The 27,666-nt window shown below is 40.5% G+C and overlaps 1 protein-coding gene across 4 annotated transcripts; it reads left to right on the forward strand.

Moving 5' to 3' along the window:
- Positions 1-500: 500 nt before the first annotated feature.
- rab3gap2 (RAB3 GTPase activating protein subunit 2 (non-catalytic)) lies at positions 501-27,530 on the forward strand. 4 transcript variants are annotated; one of them, XM_053237482.1, is made up of 36 exons: positions 501-906; positions 3,291-3,364; positions 4,207-4,324; positions 4,422-4,503; positions 4,813-4,860; positions 4,998-5,073; positions 5,206-5,307; positions 6,126-6,225; positions 6,753-6,851; positions 7,012-7,160; positions 8,115-8,194; positions 9,501-9,593; positions 9,673-9,812; positions 11,029-11,224; positions 11,991-12,134; positions 12,677-12,759; positions 13,205-13,269; positions 13,834-13,924; positions 14,053-14,174; positions 15,183-15,387; positions 15,944-16,041; positions 16,841-16,946; positions 17,105-17,265; positions 17,684-17,858; positions 18,622-18,719; positions 18,756-18,870; positions 19,047-19,153; positions 19,984-20,050; positions 20,809-20,879; positions 20,980-21,015; positions 21,135-21,254; positions 22,759-22,974; positions 23,385-23,474; positions 23,963-24,184; positions 25,232-25,396; positions 25,723-27,530. In XM_053237482.1, the coding sequence occupies exons 1-36, from the start codon at positions 795-797 to the stop codon at positions 25,873-25,875; spliced, it is 4,179 nt and encodes a 1,392-aa protein (XP_053093457.1). In that variant the 5' UTR covers positions 501-794; the 3' UTR covers positions 25,876-27,530. The 4 variants fall into 4 exon arrangements, with proteins under 4 accessions (XP_053093457.1, XP_053093459.1, XP_053093456.1 ...); XM_053237484.1 differs by having other exon boundaries at positions 18,768-18,870; XM_053237481.1 differs by having other exon boundaries at positions 505-906; positions 18,622-18,870.
- Positions 27,531-27,666: the final 136 nt, after the last annotated feature.

The following is a 27,666-nucleotide window of genomic DNA, read 5'->3' on the forward strand; positions in this document are numbered from 1 at the left end:
ACAGTGTTCTCACGGCTTCAACCACTACCTGAGCTGCCAGTGTATAATATATTCTCCTTCATATATTAAAAAATTATTCATCATTAAATTTGCAACAGTGGGTTTGTGTGATTATTTCGTGTCATAAAATATAAATATATAAAGACTAATATATTTTCATTAAAACATTATTTCAAAAAATACACCTGTATAAAATTTGCTATACTTCAGAGATCAGATTAATCGTTTTAGAAGTTATTAATATGTGCTTCTTATAACTCTTATAGGAAATATGTTGAGAAAAGTAAGAAATAAAACCGCAAAAAAAGAAGAGAAAGTGACGAGTGCTTAGAAACGAACCTGTGTATACTCCACGACAACAGGGGGCGATGTGGCTCACTGAAACACTGCTGCTGCTACTGCGAAGGTTCCATCCAAAATCGCCTCCTATTGGCTACCTAGCAGACTAAGTATAGCCTAGAACACCATGTATGTCGTACCCTACTTAGGGTGCCTATGTAGGGAATAGAGAGGTATTTGGGATTGCGCCTGATTTCTTACAGTGTGTTGTTTTTCCGGCTGAAGATGTGTCACTTGAACACAGTTGAAGCAGAGATAACAGTTTGGAGCACATCTGCAAGCTTTATGTCTTAATTATTTTTACTAAATTAACTAGAAAACAGTTTAGAGACAGACTTTTCCCCTCTATTACATTCGGGTCACACTTTATCCGCTGTCTGACAAGTCGTAGCTCTTCATTTATGATCAGCTTAGCTGCTCATTAGCCGTTAGCTCTCAGCGCTCTTTAATTCAGGATGTCCTGCAGTTTGCTGGATTTTTGCCGCGTTCAAGAGCTCAAACAAGTCCGGGATTTTCTCTTAAACAGTCAGAAAAATCCCTCCACAGATGACAACAAAGAGCAAACAGGTAACGCTAAGCCTAACTAGCTAGGTATGGCAGATTTTAGTTAGCTAATAATAATAATAATCTAGCTAACCTAACATATTTTAAGTAATAAAATATTCTGTTATCAATAACGCTTTATAAATCGTTTATTTAGATGTTGAACAATTATACATATTACTCAAGAATCTAACTAAAGTAATGTCAACATTGAACTAGCTAGCTAATCGTGATGTGTGATACGACTCACTTTAGTGAATCGATTCTTATGAACTAATAAGTTAGTGCATGAGTTGATTCATTTGATTCACTAGTCATTGATTCATATGAATCAAATTAGAACATGTCAGCGTTTAACTAACTCATTAATAGTGATATGATACGACTCACTTTAGTGAATCGATTCATTTGAACTAGTTAGTTAGTACATAGGTTAATGCACGAGTTTGATTCAGTTGATTCATGACTCAGTGATTCAAATGAATCAAATTAGCCAGCTAATGTTTTAACCTGAATGAAATGCAAAATTAAAGGTCTAGCGTGTGTGCTGTGGCAAAATAAATATTAAAAATATTTAGTTTTGCTACAGAAATGACTGAGCAAACCACTGTACACATATTTATACAAGGTACAAGGTAATATACGAGGTAATATTTGTAAAAGGTATTTAATGAATCAATTATATGAATGGTACAAAAAAATATATATATATATATTTAATATTCTTCATTGTGAGTAACAAAACCACTGACACTTGGAATAACTCATTTATTACGTAATCTGAGACGCACAGATTTAAGGTGGTTTTTGTCCTAGGTTAATAAAATCAAGCTGAACCTGCAAAAACAAACATGAGTAGTGATGTCATGTGATGAAGTTTGTGATTGGCTAATCAAATCTAACTTAAGCTCCGCCCTTGTTGACCAGAAATGACCAGGAACTATCTTCCTGAGAAATCATGACATGCTGCATCAACACAATGAAAAAGGCATAGTTAATGCATCCGAAGTGTATTATTTGTGATTGTGAATTGATTCACCTGACTGACTCGCTCAGAGGAGTGGTTCCTTAAAGAACCGATTCACCAACACAATCTTCCATTCATCTTCCAGAGTTTATTCTCAAAACGCAGCTAGTCGGTAAACTGCTTTCACAGTCGGCGTACGCTTATTGTGTTCAAACGCCCAGTTGGTTATAATGTCAATGTTCGAATCGGCCTGAGAGAGGAGGGGAGAGAGAGAGAGAGAGAGAGAGAGAGAGAGAGAGAGAGGAGAGAGAGAAGTGACGTGAGTTCTGCTGCACTGCAGTGACAGAGAGACGGAGGGAGAGAAGGTTTGCCCTTTCCTGAGTGAGTCATCCTGTACAAGGGCACAAACACATCACTTTCTTTCCCTCTGTGTGTGTGTGAGAGAGAGAGAGAGAGAGAGAGAGAGAGCAGTAAGACAGTAGGTGTTAATTCTGCAGAAACAGCACACAGCTGCAGAGTGGATTGTGTATGGACGTAGACAGAAGTGGTGTTTAAACACACACACACACACACCCTATAGAAACGCACAGCTGATTCAAAAAGAATGTCCATCTGTCTATCTATACTTGTCTGTCTTTATATCAGTGTGTGTATCTCTCTCTCTGTGTCTTTATTTTAATATCTGTCTGTTTCTGTTTAACTTCCTCCGTCTACCTCTCCGTCTGTCTGTCTTTCTGTCTGTCTGTTTGTGTGTCTACTTCTGTCTGTCTGTGTGTTTATCTATCACCCTCTATGTCTCTCTACCCATATATCTATCTCTCTGTCTGTCTGTGTGTTTATCTCTCTACTTTTTTGTCTGTATGTCCATTCATCTGTCTGTGTTTCTGTTTAACTCCTTCCCTGTCTTCTTCTCAGTCTGTCTGTCTATCTGTCTACTTCTCTGTCTGTCTGTGTGTTTATCTCTCTACTTTTTTGTCTGTACGTTTGTCTCTCTGTCTGTCTGAATATCTGCATGTCTCTTTCTTTATCTATCTACTTCTTTGTCTGTCTGTTTCTACCACTGTATATATCTGTCTGTCTGTCTGTCTAACTCTTAGTCTGTTTATCTGTCCGTCTGTCCGTCTGTCTGTCCATCTGTTTCTACCAGTGTGTTTATCTGTCAGTCTGTGTATGTATCTGTATATTAAAACTCAGTAGTCCTCATTAACACTCATTTAATTTAAAAGCAGAACGACAAGAACCAATAAAACAGTTTTCTTTTTTCCGCACCTCTGCCCTCCTCTCATCCCGGATAGAGACACGATGTTATATATCAACAGTTTATTAACAAATATATAAACAATCTTTTCAACAATTTTTAAAAACATTTGCAGCATCTCTTCTGAATTGTTCATTCTCTCTCTCTCTCTCTCTCTCTCTCTCTCTCTCGCTCTCTCTGTAGAGACAGATTTAGAGTGGGATGACTCAGATTGGGGCTCCTGGGAGGCAGCGGACACCAAAGAAGATGGAACCACGGTCTGTGCTTTGTTTTTACACACACACACACACACACACACACACTGTTGACGCCATTAGAGTTCAGTTTATGATAATATACAGGAATTTAAATACAAGTCATAAATATTGAGTAGATTTGATAAATCCTGAGATGATTTGTTTAACACTCTGAAGATTTTATGAAACACAGGAAACGCTTTTCTCTCATCCTCATTCTCTCATTCTCTCACTCTCTCGTTCTCTCATTCTTTCTTCCATCATTCATCATTTATCATCCAGTTATCCTCAACATGCAGACTGCTTATTGCTTCTTTCAAATCTCAGCTCAAAACTTTTCTCTTTACACAAAATTACTTTATAAAGAGACTTTCAGTGGTAGAAAAGAACAGACCATGTTAGAACAAATAAGTAAGCAATTATATAGGTAGATAGATAGAAATGGACCAACAGACATAAAAGGGTAGATGGGTGGATGGATGGATAGATTGTTAGGCAGATAGACAAATTAATGGAGAGAGATAGATAGATAGATAGATATATAGATCAAGTGGCAGATAGGTGGATGGATAGATAGATAGATAGATAGATAGATAGATAGATAGATCAAGTGGCAGATAGGTGGATGGATGGATGGATGGATGGATAGATAGATGGGTGGATGGATGGATAGATTGTTAGGCAGATAGACAAATTATTGGAGAGAGAGAGAGATAGATAGATCAAGTGGCAGATAGGTGGATGGATGGATAGATAGATAAATAGATAGACAAATAGATGGATAGATAGATAAGTATTTACATTTTATTTTTAACCTTTTATTATCTCTTTAACGTATTCTGTATATCTGTGTTTTTCTCCAGCCTGATGATGATGTACAGCAGAACAGCGCCCCCTGGCTGCAGGACTGCATGCTCGCTCTGTCACCGTGCTCAGACCTGCTGGTCATCGCTCGAGACCACAAAGCTGCATTTCTCTCTGGTATATATATACACACACACACACACACACACACACACACTCACACACACACTCACACACACACAGGTGGATAAATGATCTATGTGTTCTTTGGCAGCCAAATGGCAGACAGACGCCACCGGAAAGGAGGAGATGACTCTGGCTGTGACCTGGAGCGGCACGCTGAGCGCTGAGGACGGGTGAGACGCGATGGGGGGATAAGATTAAAGGAATAAGAAGGAGAGAGAAACGAGAAAGAAAGGGGAAAGTGGAATAAACTGGCAGAAGAAAATGAGTGGGTTCTTAATATAGTGAGGAAAAACAGCAGCAAGCAGACTTGTGGAAAAAATGTGTCTCTTCACTGTATTAAAAAAAAAAATCGCTCTATAGTGCAAATATTAAGGTAAATCTGAGCTTCACTGCAAGTCAAAGCTGTAATTCTGTTAGAAATCGACAAAATGTTGAATAACAGATTTATAGTTTATTGATTTTGATGTTTTTCTGCACAGAGAGTGTGTGAGTAGTGTCATCTGCATCCCACTGGCCAGCCAGAAGAGGTGACACAATCCTTACCACACACACACACACACACACACATATATACACTCTATTTAGGCAAATATCAGAAACAAACTATTCAGCTTAACACTAAACTTGTGTGTGTGTGTGTGTGTGTGTGTGTGTGTGTGCACAGGAGTTCTACAGGTCGTCCTGACTGGACCTGCATCGTGGTCGGGTTCAGTTCCGGATACGTTCGCTTCTACACAGAGGTATCGTGACCTTTTACTACTTCTGACTTGCTTTTTGTTTTTCTTTTAACAGATTTGATAAAGCCTCATGATTTTTTTTTTTTTTTTTGTGTGTGTGTGTGTGTGTGTGTGTGTGTGTGTGTGTGTGTGTAGAATGGGGTTCTCCTCTTGGCTCAGCTGCTGAACGAAGACCCGGTTCTCAGACTGAAGTGTCGCACGTATGAGATCCCACGTCATCCTGGAGTCACAGAACAGGTACATGCGAGAACACACACACACACACAGTTACTGTATGTCATGATGTATTTGTTTACGTTTTTGTTTGCTTTCTACAAAATGGCTGCATGGACTTTATTTGTCCATGAGATGGGGAGAAAAGGCATTAGACTCGATATCTTGATTTTACGTCCCAGATCCCTGAACTCCGTAAGCAACGTTTATGGACTTAGTGTGCAAAGTAACATGTATTTATTTTCAGTGGTCTGTTTGCCAATGAATTTCTCATTGGTCAGTCATGCCTATTTTTCCATGTAGTTACAGTCAGAGGAAGGTTATTATAGTATTATTGGGTACATTAGCATTATCTACTGCCACTGCAGTATTGAAAATCCCTCAGGAATGCTAATGGAAATGAGCGCGATGAGAGCAGACCAACGAACTCTGCTTTAAAATGCTGAGCGAGGGCAGCACTAATGGGAAAAAAAATCTTTTACAGCCCTAAGTTTCATTTGCATGAACAATCATCCAAACCAAAGCAACTTAGTGTCTGGAAAATAAATTGTGTAATGAATGTAATTAACCAGTAGATATGTAGGCACACACACACACATACACACACACACACACCCACACACTCACACACACGCAGAAGAGGTACTTAAGAGTACACACTTAAGAACACATCAAACTAGCCTAGAATTCCTGAGAGTAAACTGTCTACTACACACACACACACACTCACACTCCTGACCTCCTTTATTGGTTCTAAGTATATGTACACCCAATACTGATTGGCTAGGTGTGTGTGTGTGTGTGTGTGTGTGTGTGTGTGTGTGTGTGTGTGTTTTTGACAGCATGAGGAGTTGAGTATTTTGTACCCAGCAGCCCTGGTTACCATTGATGGCTTCAGCCTCTTTCAGTCTCTACGTGCCTGCAGGAATCAGGTCGCTAGAGGTAGGTGTGTCTGTGTGTGTCTGTGTGTCTGTGTGTCTGTGTCTGTGTGTGTGTGTGTGTGTGTGTGTGTGTGTAAGAGGGAGGAAGGAAAACAGTAATCTCCTTGTATGGCATGTTCGAAGGGATTTGGAATATAATACAGTTCCAGTTCGATTTGATTTCTTTATAAAATATTTTTTACAAACATTTTTTGAAAAATATTCTCATAATTTATTTTCAAGTAAAATACACTACAAGTTCTATGATGTTCATGAAACCAGAATGTGAAATCCCTTTGTATATGTCTGTGAGGTACAGAACCTGCATTTCAGAAAACATATTTTAAAAATATTTTATTTCAAATTTGACATGTTAAATATATATGATGAAATATGTATATATTTGATTAGTACTCAGTAAATAAAGTTAATTTAAAAAAACTCTGATTCCATCGTTCTAGTACTTTGTAAAAATATAGTAATAAAGAATTTCACTGTAATTTTATGAACTATGTTAAGTTTAGTTTGTGTTTTGTATCTGTTCCATAGCTGCTGCAGCAGGAAGTGATGTCATACAGCCTCCTCCTCTCACCTATAAGAAGTGGGGACTGCAGGACATGGACACCATCGTGGACCACAGCAGTGTGGGTATGGATTCGTTTTTCTGTGTAGAAAGAAAGAAAGAAAGCAAGATGGATCATTATATCTGAAGGAGGAGGAGGAGGAGGATGAACAGCAGGACAGAATAAACAAACTGAGCTCTTATTTTTATTCTCTCTCTCTCTCTCTCTCTCTCTCTCCCTGTCAGGCATCATGACTCTGAATGTGTTTGATCAGATGAAGAACGCATCGATTCTCGGGGGTTTCCATGCCTCAGTAAAGGGTAGTCCTCCCGCCATGAGTCAGTATATAACGGTGGGAGGCGGTCCCTTCACCGGATTCTTCTACGCCGTGGAGGTAGGGCACGTCGTCCTCTAGACCAGGGCACATCGACTGCCCTGCAGACTTTAGAGTATTTCAGCGAACCGAATCGTACCGTTTACTTTGGAAAAAATACTGTAACAGAGTTGATAAACTCATAAATAAAGCAGGCTTTAGTTTTCAAAACATAATCCATCATGACTTCTGTAGCGAATCCTCTGTTTCGGCTTCAATCACATGCATTCGAGTAAAGAGTTTAGCTGAAGGCATCGGATCAGAGACGAGAGTAGAGAGCTGAACTCAGAAAGGGAAAAGTTTTCGCAGACTTTCAGAGATTTTTCATTTTTCAGTTCTCTCTCTGGTCTGATCAGTGATCTAACGACTGTCAGGTCAGTGTGAGTGTGTGTGTGTGTGTGTGTGTGTGTGTGTGTGAAAGTGGATTTTAATTCGTTTTTAATGTTATCACGTTTGACTAGCGCCACACACTCCGAGCAGAACACCTGGCTTGACACAGAAGAGAAGAAATACCTACTTCACTGTCCAGTCGACTTCTCATTAACTAATGGATAGAAGTATGCGTTTCTTCTTCCCTCGTCAAAGCAGACGTCTCATCTGTTCAGAGTCTGTGGCGCTAGTCAAAATTGATAACATGAACCTCTGTTAATTTAAGAAACAAAACACAACCACTTCAGATTGTCTTACTTATAGCCCTAAACCACAGATTCCCGATCCTGCTCATGGAGAACCTGCACATTTCACTGTCCTGCTCTATCAAACACGATTCAACTAATTAGCTCATTAACAGCTATGTTAATAATATTACGTAGCTGTATTTTCACAATATATTATTGAATACCCCTCCTCTAGACTCAGCATTGGGTTACTCCTGTCATTTGGATCTTTTCCGGCCAAAGCAATGACATGAAAACTATGTTTTATTACACATTGTTCATAAAGTCTGTGTTTCTTCTCTCTGTGTCTCTTTATCAGGGCAGTTCTCAGCCTCTCCTCTCCCACGTCGCTCTTGCTGTGGCCAGCAAACTCACTTCTGCCCTGTTCAGTGCTGCCAGGTGTGTGTGTGTGTGTTTATATTTGGTTTATATTTATATTTAAAAATTAATATAAAAGTAAGTACAGAATCACATTATGTTAGAAATGTATTGTAATTTCCAGATGAATAATAGCAATAAAACTGCATAAACTGCAGAGTGATTTCATTCTTAAGCCATTCCCACCTGGGATACCATAGCAACCACGTAGCAACATTATAGTAACTACCTGTAATACTGTACCAGATCACTAGCAACATTCTACTAACCACCTGAAATACCATACCAACCCATTACCAACATCATAGTAACCACCTGAAATACCATACCAACCCACTAGCAACATTCTACTAACCACCTGAAATACCATACCAACCCATTACCAACATCATAGTAACCACCTGAAATACCATACCAACCCACTAGCAACATTCTAGTAACCACCTGAAACACCATAGCAACAGTCTATCAGCACTCCAGCAATGCAGTAGAATTGCTTAAGCTGCGTAACTCTGCATTATCTTCAGGAAATTCAGGACTTTTCTCATTTTTATGCTATTATTCATATGCAGTTTATATTCATCTTTTTCTATTCTCTAACTTTTCCTGCAGTTTTGAGATATTGACACCAAACCAACTCTAGAATGTTTGGTCTTTTTAAAAAAAAAAAAAAAAAAGGTGCATGTACGGTTTCTGCATAGCAACAACCTAGCAACCACCTGGAACACCATTGCAACCACCTATCCACCTAGCAACTGCCTGGCAACTCCTTACCCACCTAGCAACCACCTGACAACTTCCTATCCACCTAGCAACCACCTGACAACTCCCTATCCACCTAGCAACCACCTGACAACTCCCTATCAACCTAGCAACCACCTGACAACTCCCTATCCACCTAGCAACCACCTGACAACTCCCTATCCACCTAGCAACCACCTGACAACTCCCTATCAACCTAGCAACCACCTGACAACTCTCTATCCACCTAGCAAAAACTCCCTATCCACTTAGCAACCACCTAGAAACCTCCTAGCCAATATATAATTCTATTTCACTATAGCATATCTAAAAGACAACAATAGTTTTTGAACAAATTATGTATTTACCTTTAATGTGTTGAAAATGTCATCATTTACGAGGGCATGTAATCAGAACCAAATGTGTTCACCAAATTTTTAAAAATTCATTCTTACATTGTGTTTCTAAACATACTAATTATGTTTAAATTGTTTAAACAGCTGAAGTATTAAGCATAGCAGTTGTTGGTAGTGGACTGTCGGACCCTACCGTGTGTTAATGGTATGTCCCATGCCGCCCCTCGCAGTGGATGGTTAGGGTGGAACAAGAACAAGACCGAAGAGGAGCCTGCTCAGAAACAGAAGCCTAAGGTGGAGCCAGCCACGCCCCTTCCTGTTAGGTAAGTCCATATATGGGCTTGTGTAATTTTTATTGGCTGTGCTGGATACAGGCTCAGAATTTGCCTTTGTTTCTCGCAGGTTCGGTCTCCCTGATTCCCGTCGTCATGGCGAATCCATCTGTCTGTCGCCGTGCAACACCATGGCAGGAGTGACGGACGACTTTGGCAGAGTGACGCTGCTGGATGTGGCGCGTGGCATCGCCATCCGCATGTGGAAGGGTGAGAGAGAGAGAGAGAGAGAGAGAGAGAAATGGAGGAGTGTGTGGAGAGAGAGAGAGAGAAATGGAGGAGTGTGTGGAGAGAGAGAGAGAGAGAGAGAAATGGAGGAGTGTGTGGAGAGAGAGAGAGAGAGAGAGAAATGGAGGAGTGTGTGGAGAGAGAGAGAGAGAGAGAAATGGAGGAGTGTATGGAGAGAGAGAGAGAGAGAGAGAAATGAAGGAGTGTATGGAGAGAGAGAGAGAGAGAGAGAAATGGAGGAGTGTGTGGAGAGAGAGAGAGAGAGAGAGAGAGAGAGAGAGAGAAATGAAGGAGTGTATGGAGAGAGAGAGAGAGAGAAATGAAGGTGTGTATGGAGAGAGAGAGAGAGAGAAATGGAGGAGTGTGTGGAGAGAGAGAGAGAGAAATGGAGGAGTGAATGGAGAGAGAGAGAGAGAGAGAGAGAAATGAAGGAGTGTATGGAGAGAGAGAGAGAGAGAGAAATGAAGGTGTGTATGGAGAGAGAGAGAGAGAGAAATGGAGGAGTGTGTGGAGAGAGAGAGAGAGAAATGGAGGAGTGAATGGAGAGAGAGAGAGAGAGAGAGAGAAATGGAGGAGTGTGTGGAGAGAGAGAGAGAGAGAGAGAGAAATGGAGGAGTGAATGGAGAGAGAGAGAGAGAGAGAGAGAAATGAAGGAGTGTATGGAGAGAGAGAGAGAGAGAGAGAGAAATGGAGGAGTGAATGGAGAGAGAGAGAGAGAGAGAGAAATGGAGGAGTGTATAGAGAGAGAGAGAGAGAGAGAGAAATGAAGGAGTGTATGGAGAGAGAGAGAGAGAGAAATGAAGGAGTGTATGGAGAGAGAGAGAGAGAAATGGAGGAGTGTGTGTGGGGAGAGAGAGAGAGAGAGAGAGAGAAATGGAGGAGTGTATATAGAGAGAGAGAGAGAGAGAGAGAGAAATGAAGGAGTGTATGGAGAGAGAGAGAGAGAAATGAAGGAGTGTATGGAGAGAGAGAGAGAGAAATGAAGGAGTGTATGGAGAGAGAGAGAGAGAGAGAGAGAAATGAAGGAGTGTATGGAGAGAGAGAGAGAGAAATGGAGGAGTGTATGGAGAGAGAGAGAGAGAAATGGAGGAGTGTATGGCGAGAGAGAGTTACAGAGATGGAGACAGAGTTGTGTGTGTTCTTGGTTGTCGTTTAATTTGTTTGTGTGTTTGTTGTGTGTGTGTGTGTGTGTGTGTAGGTTACCGTGACGCCCAGCTGGGCTGGGTACAGGTGTATGAGGCTCGTGGAGACAGAGACATGACCACTTCACCCTCCATGCCCCGCCGCTGTGCTCAGTTCCTGGTGATCTACGCCCCCCGCAGGGGCATCCTGGAGGTGTGGGGCACTCAACACGGCCCCCGGGTCGGGGCTTTTACTGTAGGCAAACACTGCAGGTATACGCACACACACACACACACACACACTCACACACACACACACACACACACACACAGAGTTTCACATGCACTTTAATAGCATGATCATACAAACATATAGAATCACCAAAGTATATAATACACTTTGTCTATTCTCTATGTTTCTCACTCTTTTTATTCTCTCTCTTTCTCTCTTTCTCTCTCTCTATCCCATTCTTTTCTTTTCTGCACCTATTTCTTCTTTTTCTCTATCTCTCATTGTGTTCTGGTTTTCTTCTTCCTCTTCCGTCTTTCTTTCTTTCTTTGCTCATCTTTATTTTTGTTTTTTGTTTTACTTTATTGCAACCCATATATTTTCTCTTTTTTCTGTTTTTCTCATATCTCTTTCTTTTTTCTTTCTTTCTTTCTTTCTTTCTTTCTTTCTTTCCTTCCTTCCTTCCTTCCATCCATCCTATTTTTATTTTTTCCATTCTATCAATTTTTCCTCCCCCTTTCCTCATCCATTCCCTTTCTTTTTTCTTCCATTTGATCCTTTCTTCCATTTTTGTCTTTCCTTCCATTTTTACCTTCTTCCCTCCTTTTTTCTTTCCATTTCATCCTTCCTGCATGACTTTCATTTTCACCTTCCTTCTATGTTCTTCTTTCCTCTCTACTCCTATCTATTATCTTTTCTGTCTCTTCTTCTCCCCCTCCCTTCCTCTCTCCCTCCCTCTCTCTCTTTCTCTCCCTCCCCCTCTCTCTTCCTCTCTCTCTCTCTCTCTCTCTCTCTTTCTCTCTCTCTCAGGTTGTTGTATCCAGGTTACAGGTTAATGGGAGTGAACAGTGTGACCAGTCAGGGTTGGCACTTACACACACAGCAGGTGTGTCTGTTTGACCCAGTCAACGGAGTGCTGCGTACCATCACTGTACCGTTCCACCTGGCCCTCAGGTACGTATACACACACACACACACACACACACACACACACACACACACACACACACACACACACACACAAACACAGCACCCTGTTTTTTTAAATTTTGTGACATATTTCCCAAGCCACATTGCATGCTTTCCTGGATTCCTGCTATAACAATTTTGGTTGTTTCAGTAGCCTCGATTATAATTGTATATTTTATTATTTCAAAATGTAATTTATTAAGAAGATTACTAATGTAATTTACTGAGAAGAAAGTAAAGATGCCTGGAGTAGTGTGTTAAAGAGAACTACAAAGAGGCATGCCATAATAATTATTAATCATTCTCCACTTAATAGTGATTTTGCAGTTTTTAGAGTCTTTCAGTGAAATTTGGAAAGTTTAGATGGGCTTGCAATGTACTGTAATATTTATTACTGATATTAATAGAAATAGGCTTCAGCTTTAGGGAAAATAGCTGTACAGGTTTTCCAGATGGATTAGAAAACACAGAATAACAATCTTTAATTCCAGTAAAACATCTAAGCATCTTTACTTTTTATGTTACAGCGATAAGAAGAGTGAGCGAGCCAAAGACATGCATCTGCTGAAAAGACTGAACGCTCTGCTCAGGAGCGCTGATCCAGACCCAGGTGAGACTTCTAGGATGTACAGAATGAAACTCTGTGTTGTGCTGTTATAGGAAAATAATCAACGGCAGGATGGTGTGATGACGCGGAGTTACACTTATCACCCCAAAATTTTTAATTTCCTATAACAGCACGTCACTTAGAATTATTAAGTTATTAAAAGACATCTCACAGTACTTTTTGTCCATTTATGGTTACATTTAATGTTGCCGTACATCTAAAAAACAAGTTCCTGCTCTCACTTACACTATAGCAGTTATTAACATTCATTGTTCCCTCACCAGCCTCTCTTTTTTCTCTCTCTCTTGAAGTTAATAAGACAGAAAAACACAGCTTGTCATGTTACTGAGAAACCGTTTGAATTAAAAAGGCTAGATTATTATCTAACATATTACATTTTTTTTGTTTTGTCATTCTTTTATTCTAATATTTGACCTGTGATGGACAGATCTTCTGGAGAGCGAGGCTCAGAGTGTCCTGCTGGAGATCAAACACCCTGCGGTCAAAAAACAGGTCACACATGAACACACACACACACACACACACGAGTGTTTTTCACACAAATCTCTACATAATCTCTACCCACTGAAATAAAGAGAATATGTGCAATTACCACTGATAAGAACAGAAATGAAAGTCGGAGAGCAGTTGATTTTGGGAATAAATGTTTAAAATACGCAATAATATAGCGAGAAATTCAAAATGTCTGTGTTACATTGAGAAAGACGTGCAAGAAATTCTTAATAAAACTGCTTTGATGGATTTTTATACAACATTCTAGCACGGGAGCAATAGTAAAAAGTTTTCCGAAGTTTTTTGTGACATCCATTTGCCATCTGAGTCCCAGTTATGTATAAAGTAATCATTACAGACTTCTACAGCTTCATTTCCAAATAAATTTGTCAGAAGAATTTGTCAAGGTGTTCCACATAAACATTTATTAACAGAATTGAATAACTGTTCCAAATGTTTACTTGTTATTGCAAGTCTAAGGGCAAACAAATGTCAGAGAAACTTGTAAATTCTCGTCCGTGGTCGGAAATCCTAATCAGGGCCTTCGTTATGGTTTATTAACAGGCGCTGGAGTCTCTGCTGTCCAGTAAGAACGCTCCAGTCTCAAGTCTGATCAAGATTACTCGAGCTTTACTGGAGAGCTTAAAAGAACAAGGTGAAGAGATATTCACACCTTCACCACGTTCAGTGCTTTTCATTTGCAAAAAGGTCTAATCTTATCTTTCACTCCTGTATTATTCAAGTCATTTCTTAGGCGTGTGTGTGTGTGTGTGTGTGTTGCAGACCCTGAGGCAGTGGATGAATCATTGCTGCAGTTGTGTTCCTCTCAGCTCAAACTGCTGCAGCTCTACACCGACGTTCAGCTCCTACACTCACCTGATACCTCGCCCACTGAGCCTGAATCTGTGAGACACACACACACACACACACACACACACACACACACACACACACACATACACATACACATGCACACGCACAGGGCCTCAGTTATCAGTCTTTTAGTAAAGTTGTACATAAATGTTTGCATAAGTCAAACCGAATGAAAATTTTCCGTTGGCTTTACAGAGGTTTCGGAAACGCAGATTTTTTTCGGACTCGCGTGCGTATGTTAATAACTTGTAATATGCGAATCCGCGTTCCCGACACAAAACTCCATAAAAGGTAAAGTGCACGGATAGCTGGGAGCACGAAATGAACGATATGAGTAAAGGCTGAAAGAAGTGAAATGCCAATACCAATAAAAATATTTAATAATATATAATATTAATAATAAATAAGCACTAAATCTTCCGTCAGCCGGGGCATTTTTTACAGCTTAATTTATGGGTTTGTGTTGGCTCGCTTTCTTAATTTCTTTCTTTATAGCAGTTTAAGTTCCACAGTATATTCCTGATATAAAAGTGTAGTAATCCATGCAGGTGATGTGATTTGAAGTCGATCAAGTCAAGGATTACATTAGTTAGTCTTCTTATGTGTAAATTTACACACACTCAGAAGCACGAGTAGGTAATGAAGGTATTTGAATATTTCGAATTTACAGGATTTTCATGAATAACAAATTTCTTGTGTAAACGCTCGTACGAATGATTTACGAATAAATCTGTCTGTATCCAGCTTGTTAAATGAGGCCTAGTGCTTATATATAAAATAAAAGCCAAGACAGGATGTATTTATTTGGGATAATATACTTTTTATTAATAAATTATATTTTCAGAGCCAAAAATTAGTTATAATTATGATATAGTTATGAATATAATATAGTTAAATTAGCCATAATGTTAATCGTATTGTATTGTTAAAATGAAAACACATCACTCTCGCACACACCTTAACCCTAACCTTTTTCCCTCTCTCTCTCTCTCTCTCTCTCTCTCTCTCTCGCTTTCTTTCTCTCTTTCTTTGTGTCGCAGCTCTCAGTGCCTGGTATTGAAGATGACCTCACTCGAATCGGACCAATCCTGCGGCGTTATGCCGAGCTAAACTCGCGCCCCTCCGTGTCATTCGCTCAGGACGAGGCGGGACCGCTGCCAGTCAAAACCTTTCTGTCGCAGTTAGTGTGTGAGGGCGGCGAGCTGCGACTCCTCAGAGGCCCTGACACAGACTGGACGCAGCTAGGTCTAGAAACACACACACACACACACACACACACACAGACTTTTCATTTTTATCTTTAAGCATTGATTAGTGTTTGTTTACTGTATTTTCTGGACAATAAAACACTTGGTGCTCAAATTCTGCTTAGAGGCAAATCTTTCACTCTCTCTAAAACCCTGCTTCAGTGCCTTTATTGATGTAGTTTAGTTTAGTGTTTGTCCCGTTAGTGTTACCATGGATCATCAAGCTGTTGTTTTCGTGATATTTTTGAAAGTTATGCCAACTGACGGAGCAGCGCACGTACCGTAAACCCCCTAAAACAGGAGCATATTATACTGGGAGTTAATCAGAAAAGGGCAGTATTTGCCAGAGACCATAAAACAGGAAGAATTTGCTTATTGTAGGTCAAATTAACACTAAAGTGGTGTGAACCAGTAAAAAAAATATTGACTAGTGCTGTTGTGTCTTTTTATGCCTTGCTATTTTTTTTATTTTGTTATTTTGTCACTCATTGTTGCAAAAAAATGTAAATAAATGAAATGAAAAATAAAATAAACTGTGTGTGTGTGTGTTTTAGGTAGCTTCCTGTTTTGGGGATGTCTTTCTGGACAGAGTCCACTAGAGCGAGTGTGTGAGACGCTACAGCAGAGTGGCATCAGCCCTCAGCAACTACTGGTGAGATGATGATGATGATGAAGAACTCCCAAATCCCACTATTCAGGCAGCCGCAATGATACGTTTACATTTTAGCTCGTATCTCCTAACTATTTTGGTTTTGTATCTCTAAATCTTGGGTTCTACCATTTGTTTCTATTTCTGCTCTCGATATAGAACTATTTATTAATTATAAATTGAATAATTGTATAATTTTTTTCATGTCATTCCACATTATGGTTATTCTACTAAAGGTCCTCGCTTATCAAGATCACCACTATAATATATAACTATTAGCAATTTGTTTATGACTATAAATAAAACATCAGATTATAGTGGTGTTTTGTTTCGTAGTGACGCTTCACGTTACTGGTTTCGACTAGTGCCATGGATACTGAGCACATGAGATGTCTTTGAACTTAAAGTAGAGGATAAGCGTGTACTTCTCTGTCCAGTCATCTGTATTTTTTATTATTTTTTTTAATAAACCTCATCAAATTCTGTGAACGTCTGAAAAATCCTCGCTTTCTCAGTCAGCTGCCTTAAGCTAAATAATTTACATAATGCATGTGAAGTCACAACAGAGGATCTGCTACAGAAACTAAAGTTTAAAGGCGTCACCCATATAGACAAACATCTTTATTAGAAAATATATTTGACAGAATAATCTGAGGCCATGACTAAATTTTGTGAAAATGATTCATTTCATTCATGGCAAAGGTTAGCTATTTATTTTAGCTCTCTAAAAAAGGTTGCACCTGAAATCTGTTTTTTATTTTTATTTTTTTAATATGTCTAATATGTTGATTGTATTTTTCAGTCTCTGCTGCTGACGGTGTGGCTGAACAGAGAGAAGGAGATCTTGAAGAGAGCAGACGCTATTAGGAACCTGCACACACTCCTCAACACACTCAGTTCTATGAAAGGTGTGTGTGTGTGTGTGTGTGTGTGTGTGTGTGTCCTTTTAAACCCTCTATTAGATAGGTAGAATCTGTAACCAGGTTCTCTTGCTCTCTGTTACCTGTTCATTTCTGTGTGTGTGTGTGTGTGTGTGTGTGTGTGTGTGTGTGTGTGTGTGTGGTAGGAGCGGTGGATGAGTCATGGGACGTGCAGTGTGTGTCCCCCTGGTGGCAGCAGGTCCGTAACGCTTGCGTTCAGTCGGAGAGCGCCGGCGCCGCCCTGCTGGCTGCGCTCATCGCTCATCGTGCTGCCAAGAGCTCCATCACAAGCCTGGCAGAGAACAAGGTACGGTGTGTGTGTGTGTGTGTGTGTGTGTGAGAATAATATACCACAGCACTGTTGAATTCTGGATTGTGATTGGTCAGAAAGGTGTTGATTAATTTTCTATAACAGCAGCTCTGACAGTAGTGTGGCTGCAAATCACTAATATGTTATTGTTTGGATAAAAAGAACGATGTGTCATGCTTTTATAAATTAAAAAAATTGTAAACATTGACAAATTGCTGTGGTGTAAGAGGAATAAAACACTTGTGGATGTGCTGTTATAAGAAAATAATCATTATTATTTAATGTTAAATGATTAAAAGTATGACGAATTGCCTTAATCATTTAAATGTAGATTTTTTTTCTTTGAATTTGTAAATATGAAAATTCTCTCTCTCTCTCTGTGTGTGTGTGTGTGTGTGTGTGTGTGTGTGTGCAGTTGCAGTCAGACTGGGAGTGTGTGTCTCTGGAGCTGGAGCAGTGGGTGGTGTGTGTGCGGCAGCTGGAGGACGTGTTGGCGTTGCAGACGTTGCTGAGCCTGCCGTCTCCTCAGGGATCACCGGGGGGCGCCGTCCAGCGCTGCTCAGTCAAAGCACTGCTGGAGAGCGGAAGAGGTGCTGCGCACACACACACACACACACACACACACACACACACACACACACACACACACACTGTATGCCCAATATCTTCATCTTCATAGCCGTGTTCAGTTTTTCATCAGTTCAAATGACGTTTTTTTTATACGAGTCGGCATGCCTGTAGATTTAAGGAACACAGTTTACCCACAATGCTTTGGAAAAGACATTATATTTCACAAATATAACATTTCATTACATTCATGTCTTCTGTCTCACTCTTTCCCACTTTCTTTCTCCCTCTCTCTCTCTCTCTCTCTCTCTCTCTCTCTCAATCTGTCTTTCTCTTTCTTTGTCTGTCTCTCTCCCTTTCTCTCTCTCACTTGCTCTCCCCTTTCTCTCTTTCTGTACCTTTTCTCACTTTGTCTCTCTTTCACACACACTTGCTTTCCTCCTTTCTCTCTCTCTGGCTTACTATCTCTTTGTCTCTCTCTCTCTCTCTCTCTCTTTTTCTTTCTCTCTTGCCCTGTCTGTCCCTTCGTCTCTCTCTGTTTCTCTCTTTGTCTCTCCCTTTCTCTTCCTCTGTCTGTTTTTGTCTGTCTCACTTGCTTCTTACTCACTCTCTCCTTCTCACTCTTATTCTGTCTTGTTCTCTCCCTCGGTCTCTCTCTCTTTTTCTCCTTTTTTTCTCTTGCTGTCTCTTTCTGTCTCCATCTATCTCACTCTTGCACTCTCCCTCTATCTCAATCTCTCATTCACTCTCACTCTCTCTCTGTTTCTCTCTCTCTCTCTCTCTCAGGTGGCGTAGCGGACAGCGTGGCGAAGCTGATCTTCAGACAGGACGTCCCTCCTGGAGCACTGAAAGACATTGTGCAGCGTCGGATGAGTGAACAGTGCGAGGAACAGCGTGAGGAACAGCGTGAGGAACAGCGTGAGGAACAGCGTGAGGAACAGCGTGAGGAACAGCGTGAGGAACAGCGTGAGGAACAGCGTGAGGAACGTTCACAGCAGGAGACAGAGGAGAAGGATGGCTTACACACACTGGAGGGTAACTCCGCTTCCTAAACAGCTGCTTTATTTGTACTAGTTTAGCAGGTAGTTCAGTAATGTTCACGGTTTCAGTTTCTGTATTTTTTATTACGTTCCTGCTGCTGGTGTGTGGATGTGTGTTACTCTTTGAACCTGAGTGTGTTGTTGTTGTTGTTGTTGTTGTTGTTGTTTCAGAGCTGCTGGTGTGTGTGTGTCAGCGTTTCCCCAACTCTCTCTCTCCTGATGTGTTGTGGGCTCACTGTTGTTGGGAGTACGTGGTCCAGTGGAACAAAGACCCTGAGGCAAGCGCCTGAAGAACGCTTCTGTCATTCTCTCTCTCTCTCTCTCTCTCTCTCTCTCTTTACCCTGTGTTCACACTAGCAAGTGACAAGTCATTTATAGCTTGTCTCTACCCTCGTCACTTGCGGGCGTGGCCTGTCCAGAGACCGAAAGTCACCAAAATATACAGCATACAGCCCACTAAAAGATTTATACACACTGCTTTTTGTTTAAAAATATATACTTAGGTTTGATTTACACGTTACATTCTCAGCTTCTTTAGCAGATTAACAAAGCGAGATAACTTTACTAGCTACACACACTCTCCACAGGAATCGGCGATCTCTGCTACTTCCTTTCTTCCAAGCTTTATTTTTCTTTGTAATGTCTTTATTCACATTGAGGTTTAAGAGGTTCTATATGACAGGATAAAATCAAACCACGTTTATAATCTTTTCTTCCATTTGCGTGCGTCAGACAGTAAACGGGAACTGATTGAAAACGTTGTGAGCGCACACGTGACATGGATTGGTCTTTATAATCATTCGAGCCAGTCGTCTGGTTTGTCACTGAACAGAATTACACCTAATTTGCGTAGAAAATCTGAACTTGCATGTGCAGCTATAAGAATTCAATAATAAATTAACTTTTGTATTAGTGGGTTGTGATTTCCATCACTGTAACTACATTTTTTTTAAAAAAATCCCAAAAAACCACTTTGAGAAATGCTTTATTTGAGACAGAATCTCAGATGTTTATCATTCATATGTTTTTATTTGATAAGTGCTTTTATTCCAAACGATGTACAGCTTAGGCAGAAACCACTGAGTGTTGATCTCTCTCTGTGCTGCAGGTGGGCCGCTATCTGGAGTGCTCGGTTGAGTATCTGAAGATGATCTCCAGTCCTCACATTCAGTTAGGTGGGACATTTTTATACGAGACACAACAATAACTCTAATGATTCCTTTCATCCCAAGTGACATCCATCAGCCAGGGCAGGTTTGGTGTGTGAAGTTCTTCAGTTTCAACACGTGAGACAAGATTTATTCGAACAACAAACTTTCCTTAAGGCTGTTTGACTAGTAACATTCATGCATATGTGTTCTACATGACAATAAAATATACTTATACAAACTTATATACAAAAATACAAATAAACTTATACAATTCAAATTCCTATTAGTTATATTATCATCTGAATCATTTCATGCATTAGGCCACACCCCCTACCTGAGTCCTGTGCTTTGTGCTGAGGATAAAGGGATGAAGTTACGACTGTTTTTAACTCTGTGATGTCTTTTTGTCCAAGTTTTTCAGACATCTATGCTAAACTCTTGTTAGCTACATTAGCCTTGTAGCTTCAGTGCAAAATTAAAGAAGCGAATATTAGATGCTAAGTATGTCTTGGTTGATATTCAGTATTCAGGCTAAGAGGAATATTGTGTAAATGTAATTTTCTCTCTCTCTCTCTCTCTCTCTCTCTCTCTTTCTCTCACTTTCTCACTCACTCACTCTCTCTCTCTCTCACTTTCTTACTCACTCTCTCTCTCTCTCTCTCTCTCTCTCTCTCTGTCTCTCTCTTTCTCTCTCTCTCTCTCGCTTTCTCACTCTCTCTCTCTCTCTCTCTCTGTCACTCTCTCTCTCTCTCTCTCTCTCTCTGTCACTCTCTCTCTCTCAGGAATCTCCACCATGATGTGGAACACGTTTATTGTGAAACGTTTCTCTGCAGCGGCCTTCTTAATGGAAAAAGTTAGTGTGTGTTTTTCTGTTGCATGTCTGCATGGTAGTTCAGAATGCTGCACATGTGTGTTAAGGGTATGTGTGTGTGTGTGTGTGTGTGTGTGTTTAGGTGGGAAAAGCTCCAAAGGACAGACTGTGCAGACGCGTAAGTGGTCAAAACTCTTCGTCAGAAAATTGTTCATTCTTTTATGTTAAGACCAAAGGCATAATGTGTGTCTGTGTGTGTCTGTGTGTGTTTGTGTTTGTGTGTGTGTTTGTGTGTAGGATGTAGGAATGGGCGACGTAGCCATGACCAGTTTCCTGGGCTCCTGTGTACAGCTGCTGCAGGCTCTGATGGAGGTCTCGTCTTCCTCCTTTCTTCTTTCTTTTCCTCTTTTCTCCAAAGTAAGAAGTGAGCAGCGGGACAACCCGCACGCAGGACTGCGTTTCTTTTAAGGAGACGCTAGACGTCACCTTAAAAGTGTACTGCAGTGCTCAGAGATGAAACCTGGCAAGGCCCAACAATTTCAGCATGAATTTTGCAAGCAGTTTTACTAATACAGCTAAAATGCCTGACTGATGTTTTATTATTTACACATATTCATTAGGCGTTTAACAATATTAATAAAACTTCATATCATAGCGGTTGCTTCGCTTTTTTCAGTTTTATTCTAATATTCCGTCACCACGCAGCTTCGTTATCACATCATCAGTGTTGTACGTCTTTCCAACTGAAAAGTTAGCGTGATTGCTCTGTACACTATCTGTACATTAAAGCAGAGAACAGAATTATGGGATTGTTTTTTTTTTTCTGAGGGGTGCTTTTCTTTTCTTTAATTGTGCCTCCTTGCCTCCACTGATTGCTTCTTAACACCATCCGCCCTCTTCCACGTACACTCCTGGGCAAAAAAAATGCGCTGAGCCCAAAATAGCAAATATGAAGCTTTTAATGATCTTAACAACAAATCAGAAAATGAGCAGGAATGAAGCAGATCCACTCCTGAGAGCTCCTGTGCCTCCATTTGCTGGTTTCCTTTTGCTGCAGTGAACTGTTTGTTTGGGGAAAAGCTAGAGGGAAATTCACTTCTATAGTCTTCTTGTACATAAAGGTAAAATCATAATAATGATTAAAATATTTGATGTAAAATTCAAACTAGCACATGTCTGGGTGTACAAAATTTTCCAAAAAATATCTTCTGGGATGGTTTTTTTTTTTTTTTTCCTTAAAAATCATTATTTTTATTATTTCATTATTTATTATTAGTGATTATTTGGTTATCTGCCGCACCTGATGCAGCCCATCGAGAGTCACGAGGCTTGAACATTTACAGAAATCAAAGGGAAAAGCTCCCAAACTGAGCTTCTTTATCTATTTGTTTCATTCTTGCTCATTTCCTGGCCAGTGATTTGGTGTTAAGACCATTAAAAACTTCCTATATTGCCATTTTGGTCTTGGCCATTTTTTTTTCTCCCCCAGGAGTGTACATGAACTCACAGATGCACGTGATTGGCTAGTGTCGCTGTGAGTGACAGAGGAGAAGAGTATGCCCCGCCCACCCAGAAAGCACGGCCAGTTTTGCTCTCTTGCTTCCCGGCTGTGAATGGCTGTGGCATCGTCACGATCCAAACTTGCGATCTCCCAACGATAGAGTTGATTAATTAGGATTGATGAAAACATTACTGCGGGCTGAAGGATGTCGGATGAAGGAATCATGGAGGCATCAGTTAATTTTTTTTTTTCTTTGTACATGCCCATGGCCTCACACCTTAAAAACACATTTTCTTTTACACACACATACACACACTCTGCCTGGCAGCTGTCTTGATTAGTCTCTACTGTGCATGTGCATGATGATAAATAAGCCGAGATGTGATGAATAAGCCGTGTGTGTTTGTGTGTGTGTGTCAGGCGGACTCAGGGATAGAGGAGGCGTGTGTGCCGGAGGTGTGTGTGGAGGAGGTGTGGGGCGGCGCTGAGGGTCCGGCCTCCATAGCGGAGTTAGCGCTGCAGCAGAGGGCGGTGCATTACCCGCTGGTGCAGCATCACTGCCTGTTAGCGTCACTGCTGCACGCCGCCATGAGCTTCTCACTGCGCCTCAAACCCCTCAGCCTCTTCGACACCAAGGTTGTGTAGTTACCCCTTAAATCCTACATATTTATTAATGTAAAATAGACTGCTGCTTTATTTCCTTTTCAATATATTTGCCTTTTCTTAAAGAATTTACCTTCAGACATTTTTATTATAGTTTTGTTTTTATTTTTTTACTTCATTTTAAAATAAAAAATATTTTAAAATTCACTTTAAAGAAAGCATAAATTGTTTCATGTGCTATGATTTAAAATAGTATTATATTTTGCATTTATTTTATTTACATATTTATGAAATGCCGTAACTTTTACACACTTTATCTATCAGATTATAAAATATCCGACTCAGACTTCATTAGAAGTGTGTGTGTGTGTGTGTGTGTGTGTGTGTGTGTGTGTGTGTGTGTGTGTGTGTGTGTTTAATTTGTTGTCCGTCCTCTCCTGTAGGGAAAGAATGCGTTTTTCCGGGAGCTGACCTCGATCCAGCTGCTGCCCAGCGGAGACATGGACCCCAGTCTGGTGGCTCTGAGACAGGAAGTAAGCCACATTCCATTTCCTGTGTAACAAAACAAGACAAATCTCATTCAGACGTCTCATTTGGCTCTCTGTGCGCCTCAAGTGAGCATATAATGCACTACATGAGGTGTGTAAGGCACGTTAACCAGCTAGCAAGCTACGCAGGTTAGCCGTCGAACTAGCCAGGTTGTGAAATTGATATTCAGATCATTTTAAAACAAATCTTTTTTTTTTTTTAATCTGTTGTCAGTGTACATATGTATTATGCAAGGCTGAAGGGATTGGAAAGAAATCTTTTTACATGGTGTGGGTGTGTGTGTGTGTGTGTGTGTGTGTGTGTGTAGATGCATTGTTTATGTAATGGCAGTAGATAAGCAGTCGATGATAAAAACCAAAGCATGAAAGATATTCATCTCTGCCAGCAGTAGCTAACTTTTTAGGATGTTTTTCACAGAAATGTACCCTCTGTGTGTGTGTGTGTGTGTGTGTGTGTGTGTGTGTGTGTGTAGTTTCTGCTGAGTGTGTTGACAGCCTGGGTGAAGGCTCTGGGTATGGAGGAGGAGGAACAGAAGGAGGAAGGTGGTGTCTCTGTTAAAGCAGGAGTCAGGGAGCTGGCATGGATGGAGACGTGTATGGAGCTGGCCTCACTGCTGCAGCTGAACGCTGATGTTCTGCGCAGACACCTCATCTGTGAGCTGTATAACCAGGGCCTGGACCTACGTGCTGAGGAGGTGAACACACACACACACACACACACAAACACACGTTCACACAAAGCTTTAAAAAAAAAAAAAAAAAGTGCAACAGAATTCTGGGTTTGACGGAAATCTGATTAAAAAGAAAGCCACATAGATATGAATATGGCATACAGGTTATACACTCACTGCTGATGTATGCACACTTATGATGATTTTAAACTCAATAAACAACCTAATTTTTTCATTTTTAGCAGCATTCTTAGCAACCAAAGGTCTTTAACTTTACGTTAAACCATGCTAGCGAAAAAGAAAGCGACATGACCACTCACATTTCTGGTGCAAGTGCGCAACCACAATTCCAGTGATTTTAATTTCCTTTCTTTTCCTCCAGCCAGTGTTCCTGAAATTTTTCTAATTTCACACACTGTGCACTCACTGTCCACTTTAATAGGAACACCTGTACACCTGCTCATTAGTGCAGTTATCCAATCAGCCAATCATGTGGCAGCAGTACAGTGCATAAAATCACAAAATGCACAAAGCTACTATATCCTTCCTGGCAGCTCGAACCAATCTGAGCCTTTTCCTCTGATCTTTCTTATCAACAAGCCATTTCCACCCACAGAACTCTCACACACTCATTGGTTTTTGTTTTTCACACCATTCTGTGTTAAGTCTAGAGACTGTCGTGTGTGAAAATCCGAGATGATCAGCAGTTTCTGAAATATTCAAACCAGCCCATCTGTTATCAACATCCAGGCCACGGTTAAAGTCACAGAGATCACACTCTTTCTTCATTCTGATGTTTGATGTGAACATTGACTGAAACTCTTGACCTGTACCTGCATGATATTATACATTGTGCTGCTTCCACATGATTGGCTAATTAGATAACTGCATGAATGTACAAGTGTTCCTTGAATGAATTCATTGGTGAAAATCTTTTGTATATCAGCATAGCCAGTGTGTCGCTTATGTGCTAGTGTGAGTGTACGATCATGTTAAAGAGATATGATACAGAGCACTGCTTTATCTCTCTCTCTCTCTCTCTCTCTCTCTCTCTCTCTCCCTCACACACAGGTGATGTTGGAGGTGGAGGATAAGGATGTGTTGGGTTCTCAGCTCTTGGTTCTGATTGGTCAGCGCATGGCCTACTCTCTGTTTCACTCTCAAACTCAGACCAAAGCCAGCATGGAGCTCCTCGCACGTCTTCCCCCCACCCTCTGTACCTGGCTCAAAGCTATGGTAAGCTTCAGCTAAACATCTGAAGACTCACACTCACGTCAACTGATTGTGCACTTTTAATAGATAAGAAATAGAACAGGCTGTTGTATGGATGTCAGAACGTGTTATTTACACCTGACTTTCTGACACTGCTGAAAAAAAACTTTAGTGTGAGTTTACTGTCCAGATTATTTGGGATTTGGAGTAAGAACATGCTCTTTTGTGAACTGAACTGAACTTCAGGGAGTTAAGATCCTAACTGGACCCCATAACCCCAAAACATGTGTGGTGTGTGTGTGTGTGTGTGTGTGTGTGTGTGTGTGTGTGTGTGTGTGGTGTTCCTCCAGGACCCAAGTGATCTCCGGCGTCCCTCTGTGCCTCTGCAGCAGATCAGCCGCCTGGTGAGCCGCGTGATCGAGATGCTGCCAGAGAAACACGCGCAGTACAACATGGCACTGCATCTGCTGGAGGCGGTGGACATGCTGCAGGAGGACGAGTGAGAAAGAGAGAGAGAGAGAGAAACTATCACAGAAAGAGATGGGGAGAGTGGGGGTACTCGGCGAATATTTCCATGTAATTTCCATTCAGTCACTTTATAAGTGCAGGTGTGTAATTTTAACACAGATTCCACTTTTCCCCAGACGTAGCCAATCAGTCAGGACGTGTTCAGAGAGTTCTTTAGTTTCGTACTGGAGCTAATTACGCTAATGTTGCTAACAAGTAATGGATTTCATCCAAAAATCATTTTCACTTTCGTATATCCTCTCCCAGAGCTCTATAAAAAAAACACTCTGTGTTGTGCTCTTATAGGAAAATAATCAGCAGTGGAATGGAATGATGATGATAATGCAGATGCAGAGTCTTGTACCACACCAATTTGCCTGCACTTTCAATTTTTGTAGTTAAAGAACAACATTTTGTACTTCTGTGTGTTTAGTTAAATGTAGTGGAAAATCCACAAAACAAATATCTCTAAACCTAAAGCTACAGCTTTACCTCTGATTGTTACAAGCCCTTGTGAATGAGCTGTTACTATAGAAACGACAATGAGCGCATTAATATAAACCTGCGAAAATGAATCGACACCTTCTGACCAATCAGAATGAAGAATTCAACAGCGCTGTGGTATAAATTACCATTAATCTACATCAGCTATGTAATTTCACTGTCAAACTCTTAATGCTTTGCAACATGGCCGCCTCTATAACGTTCCAGTGTGATGTTTACTCCACGTTTACGATTTATTTTTACAGAAAATAACTTGCGCTAAACAGACTTTGCGTACTTTGAGCAGTAGCTGCATTAGCGTCGTAGCTTCTGTGCAAAACCTGAGACACTAAGCACGTCTTGACTGATGGACTGGAACTGGTCTGAGGAAGGAAATGCGTAAATGACTATAAAGAGACAGGCTTATATTCGGTTCCATTTCATATTTTAATGGAATAAAAGGGGGTTAAAGAGAAAGCAAGTGTGTGAGAGTGAGAATGTGAGAGAGTGAGAGTGTGTGTGTGTTAGATGATCAGTGTTTGCAGTTCTATGCATTTTAATCGTGAACAGTGTGTTTGTTTAAAAGCCCAGCCTTAGTGCTCAATGCTGCTAATACAATATGCAGTACTTCATTATATACGCTCTGTGTTACTGTTAGTGGACAGAGTAAAGGGTCAGGGGGCATAAACATTAGTCACAACTCATTTCCTGAAAGAAGAGAGCGTTTAATTTCATTATCAGTAGTAATATGTGGAGTTTTGTTTTGTCCTTTTACTCAGTCAGTGATCTCTCGGGTGCCATTTTAACGGTACGGTAACATCACCGTCCTTCTCTCTTTATTATTCTTTCTTTCTTTCCTTCTTCCTGTTGCCAGAATGGAGTTTGTATTGTAAATGTAATTTATGTGTCTATTATGAATCCGGTAGTTACGCCTGAGACAGAGGTATATTATGCAGAATAGCCGCTCTACGCTCACACACTTCACTCCGCACGGTGCTGCTGTTTCTTATTGTACAGAGCCAAATACACTAAAAGTGCTATATAAAAGATTAAACACGTAACCACAGTTTTGGGTTTTGCTTCGAGTCTTGCTGTTCTTAATGAGTGTTAATTATGTTTGCTATGAGTAGCAAAAAAAAAATAAATTACAACTTGTTAATAGACTTTAGCCCTACTCAAGCAGTGTTAGTTTCTTATGGGTTCATTTTGTCTCTAAAGTTTGAAAACAGTGCTACAAGCAAAACATTAAGGCTTAATCGAGTGGGCGTGGCTAACGGTCTGTGATATTATATCTTCTTCACGGA

Source organism: Pangasianodon hypophthalmus, chromosome 10 (genome assembly GCF_027358585.1).
Source record: "Pangasianodon hypophthalmus isolate fPanHyp1 chromosome 10, fPanHyp1.pri, whole genome shotgun sequence".
In the NCBI taxonomy this organism is placed as follows: domain Eukaryota; kingdom Metazoa; phylum Chordata; class Actinopteri; order Siluriformes; family Pangasiidae; genus Pangasianodon; species Pangasianodon hypophthalmus.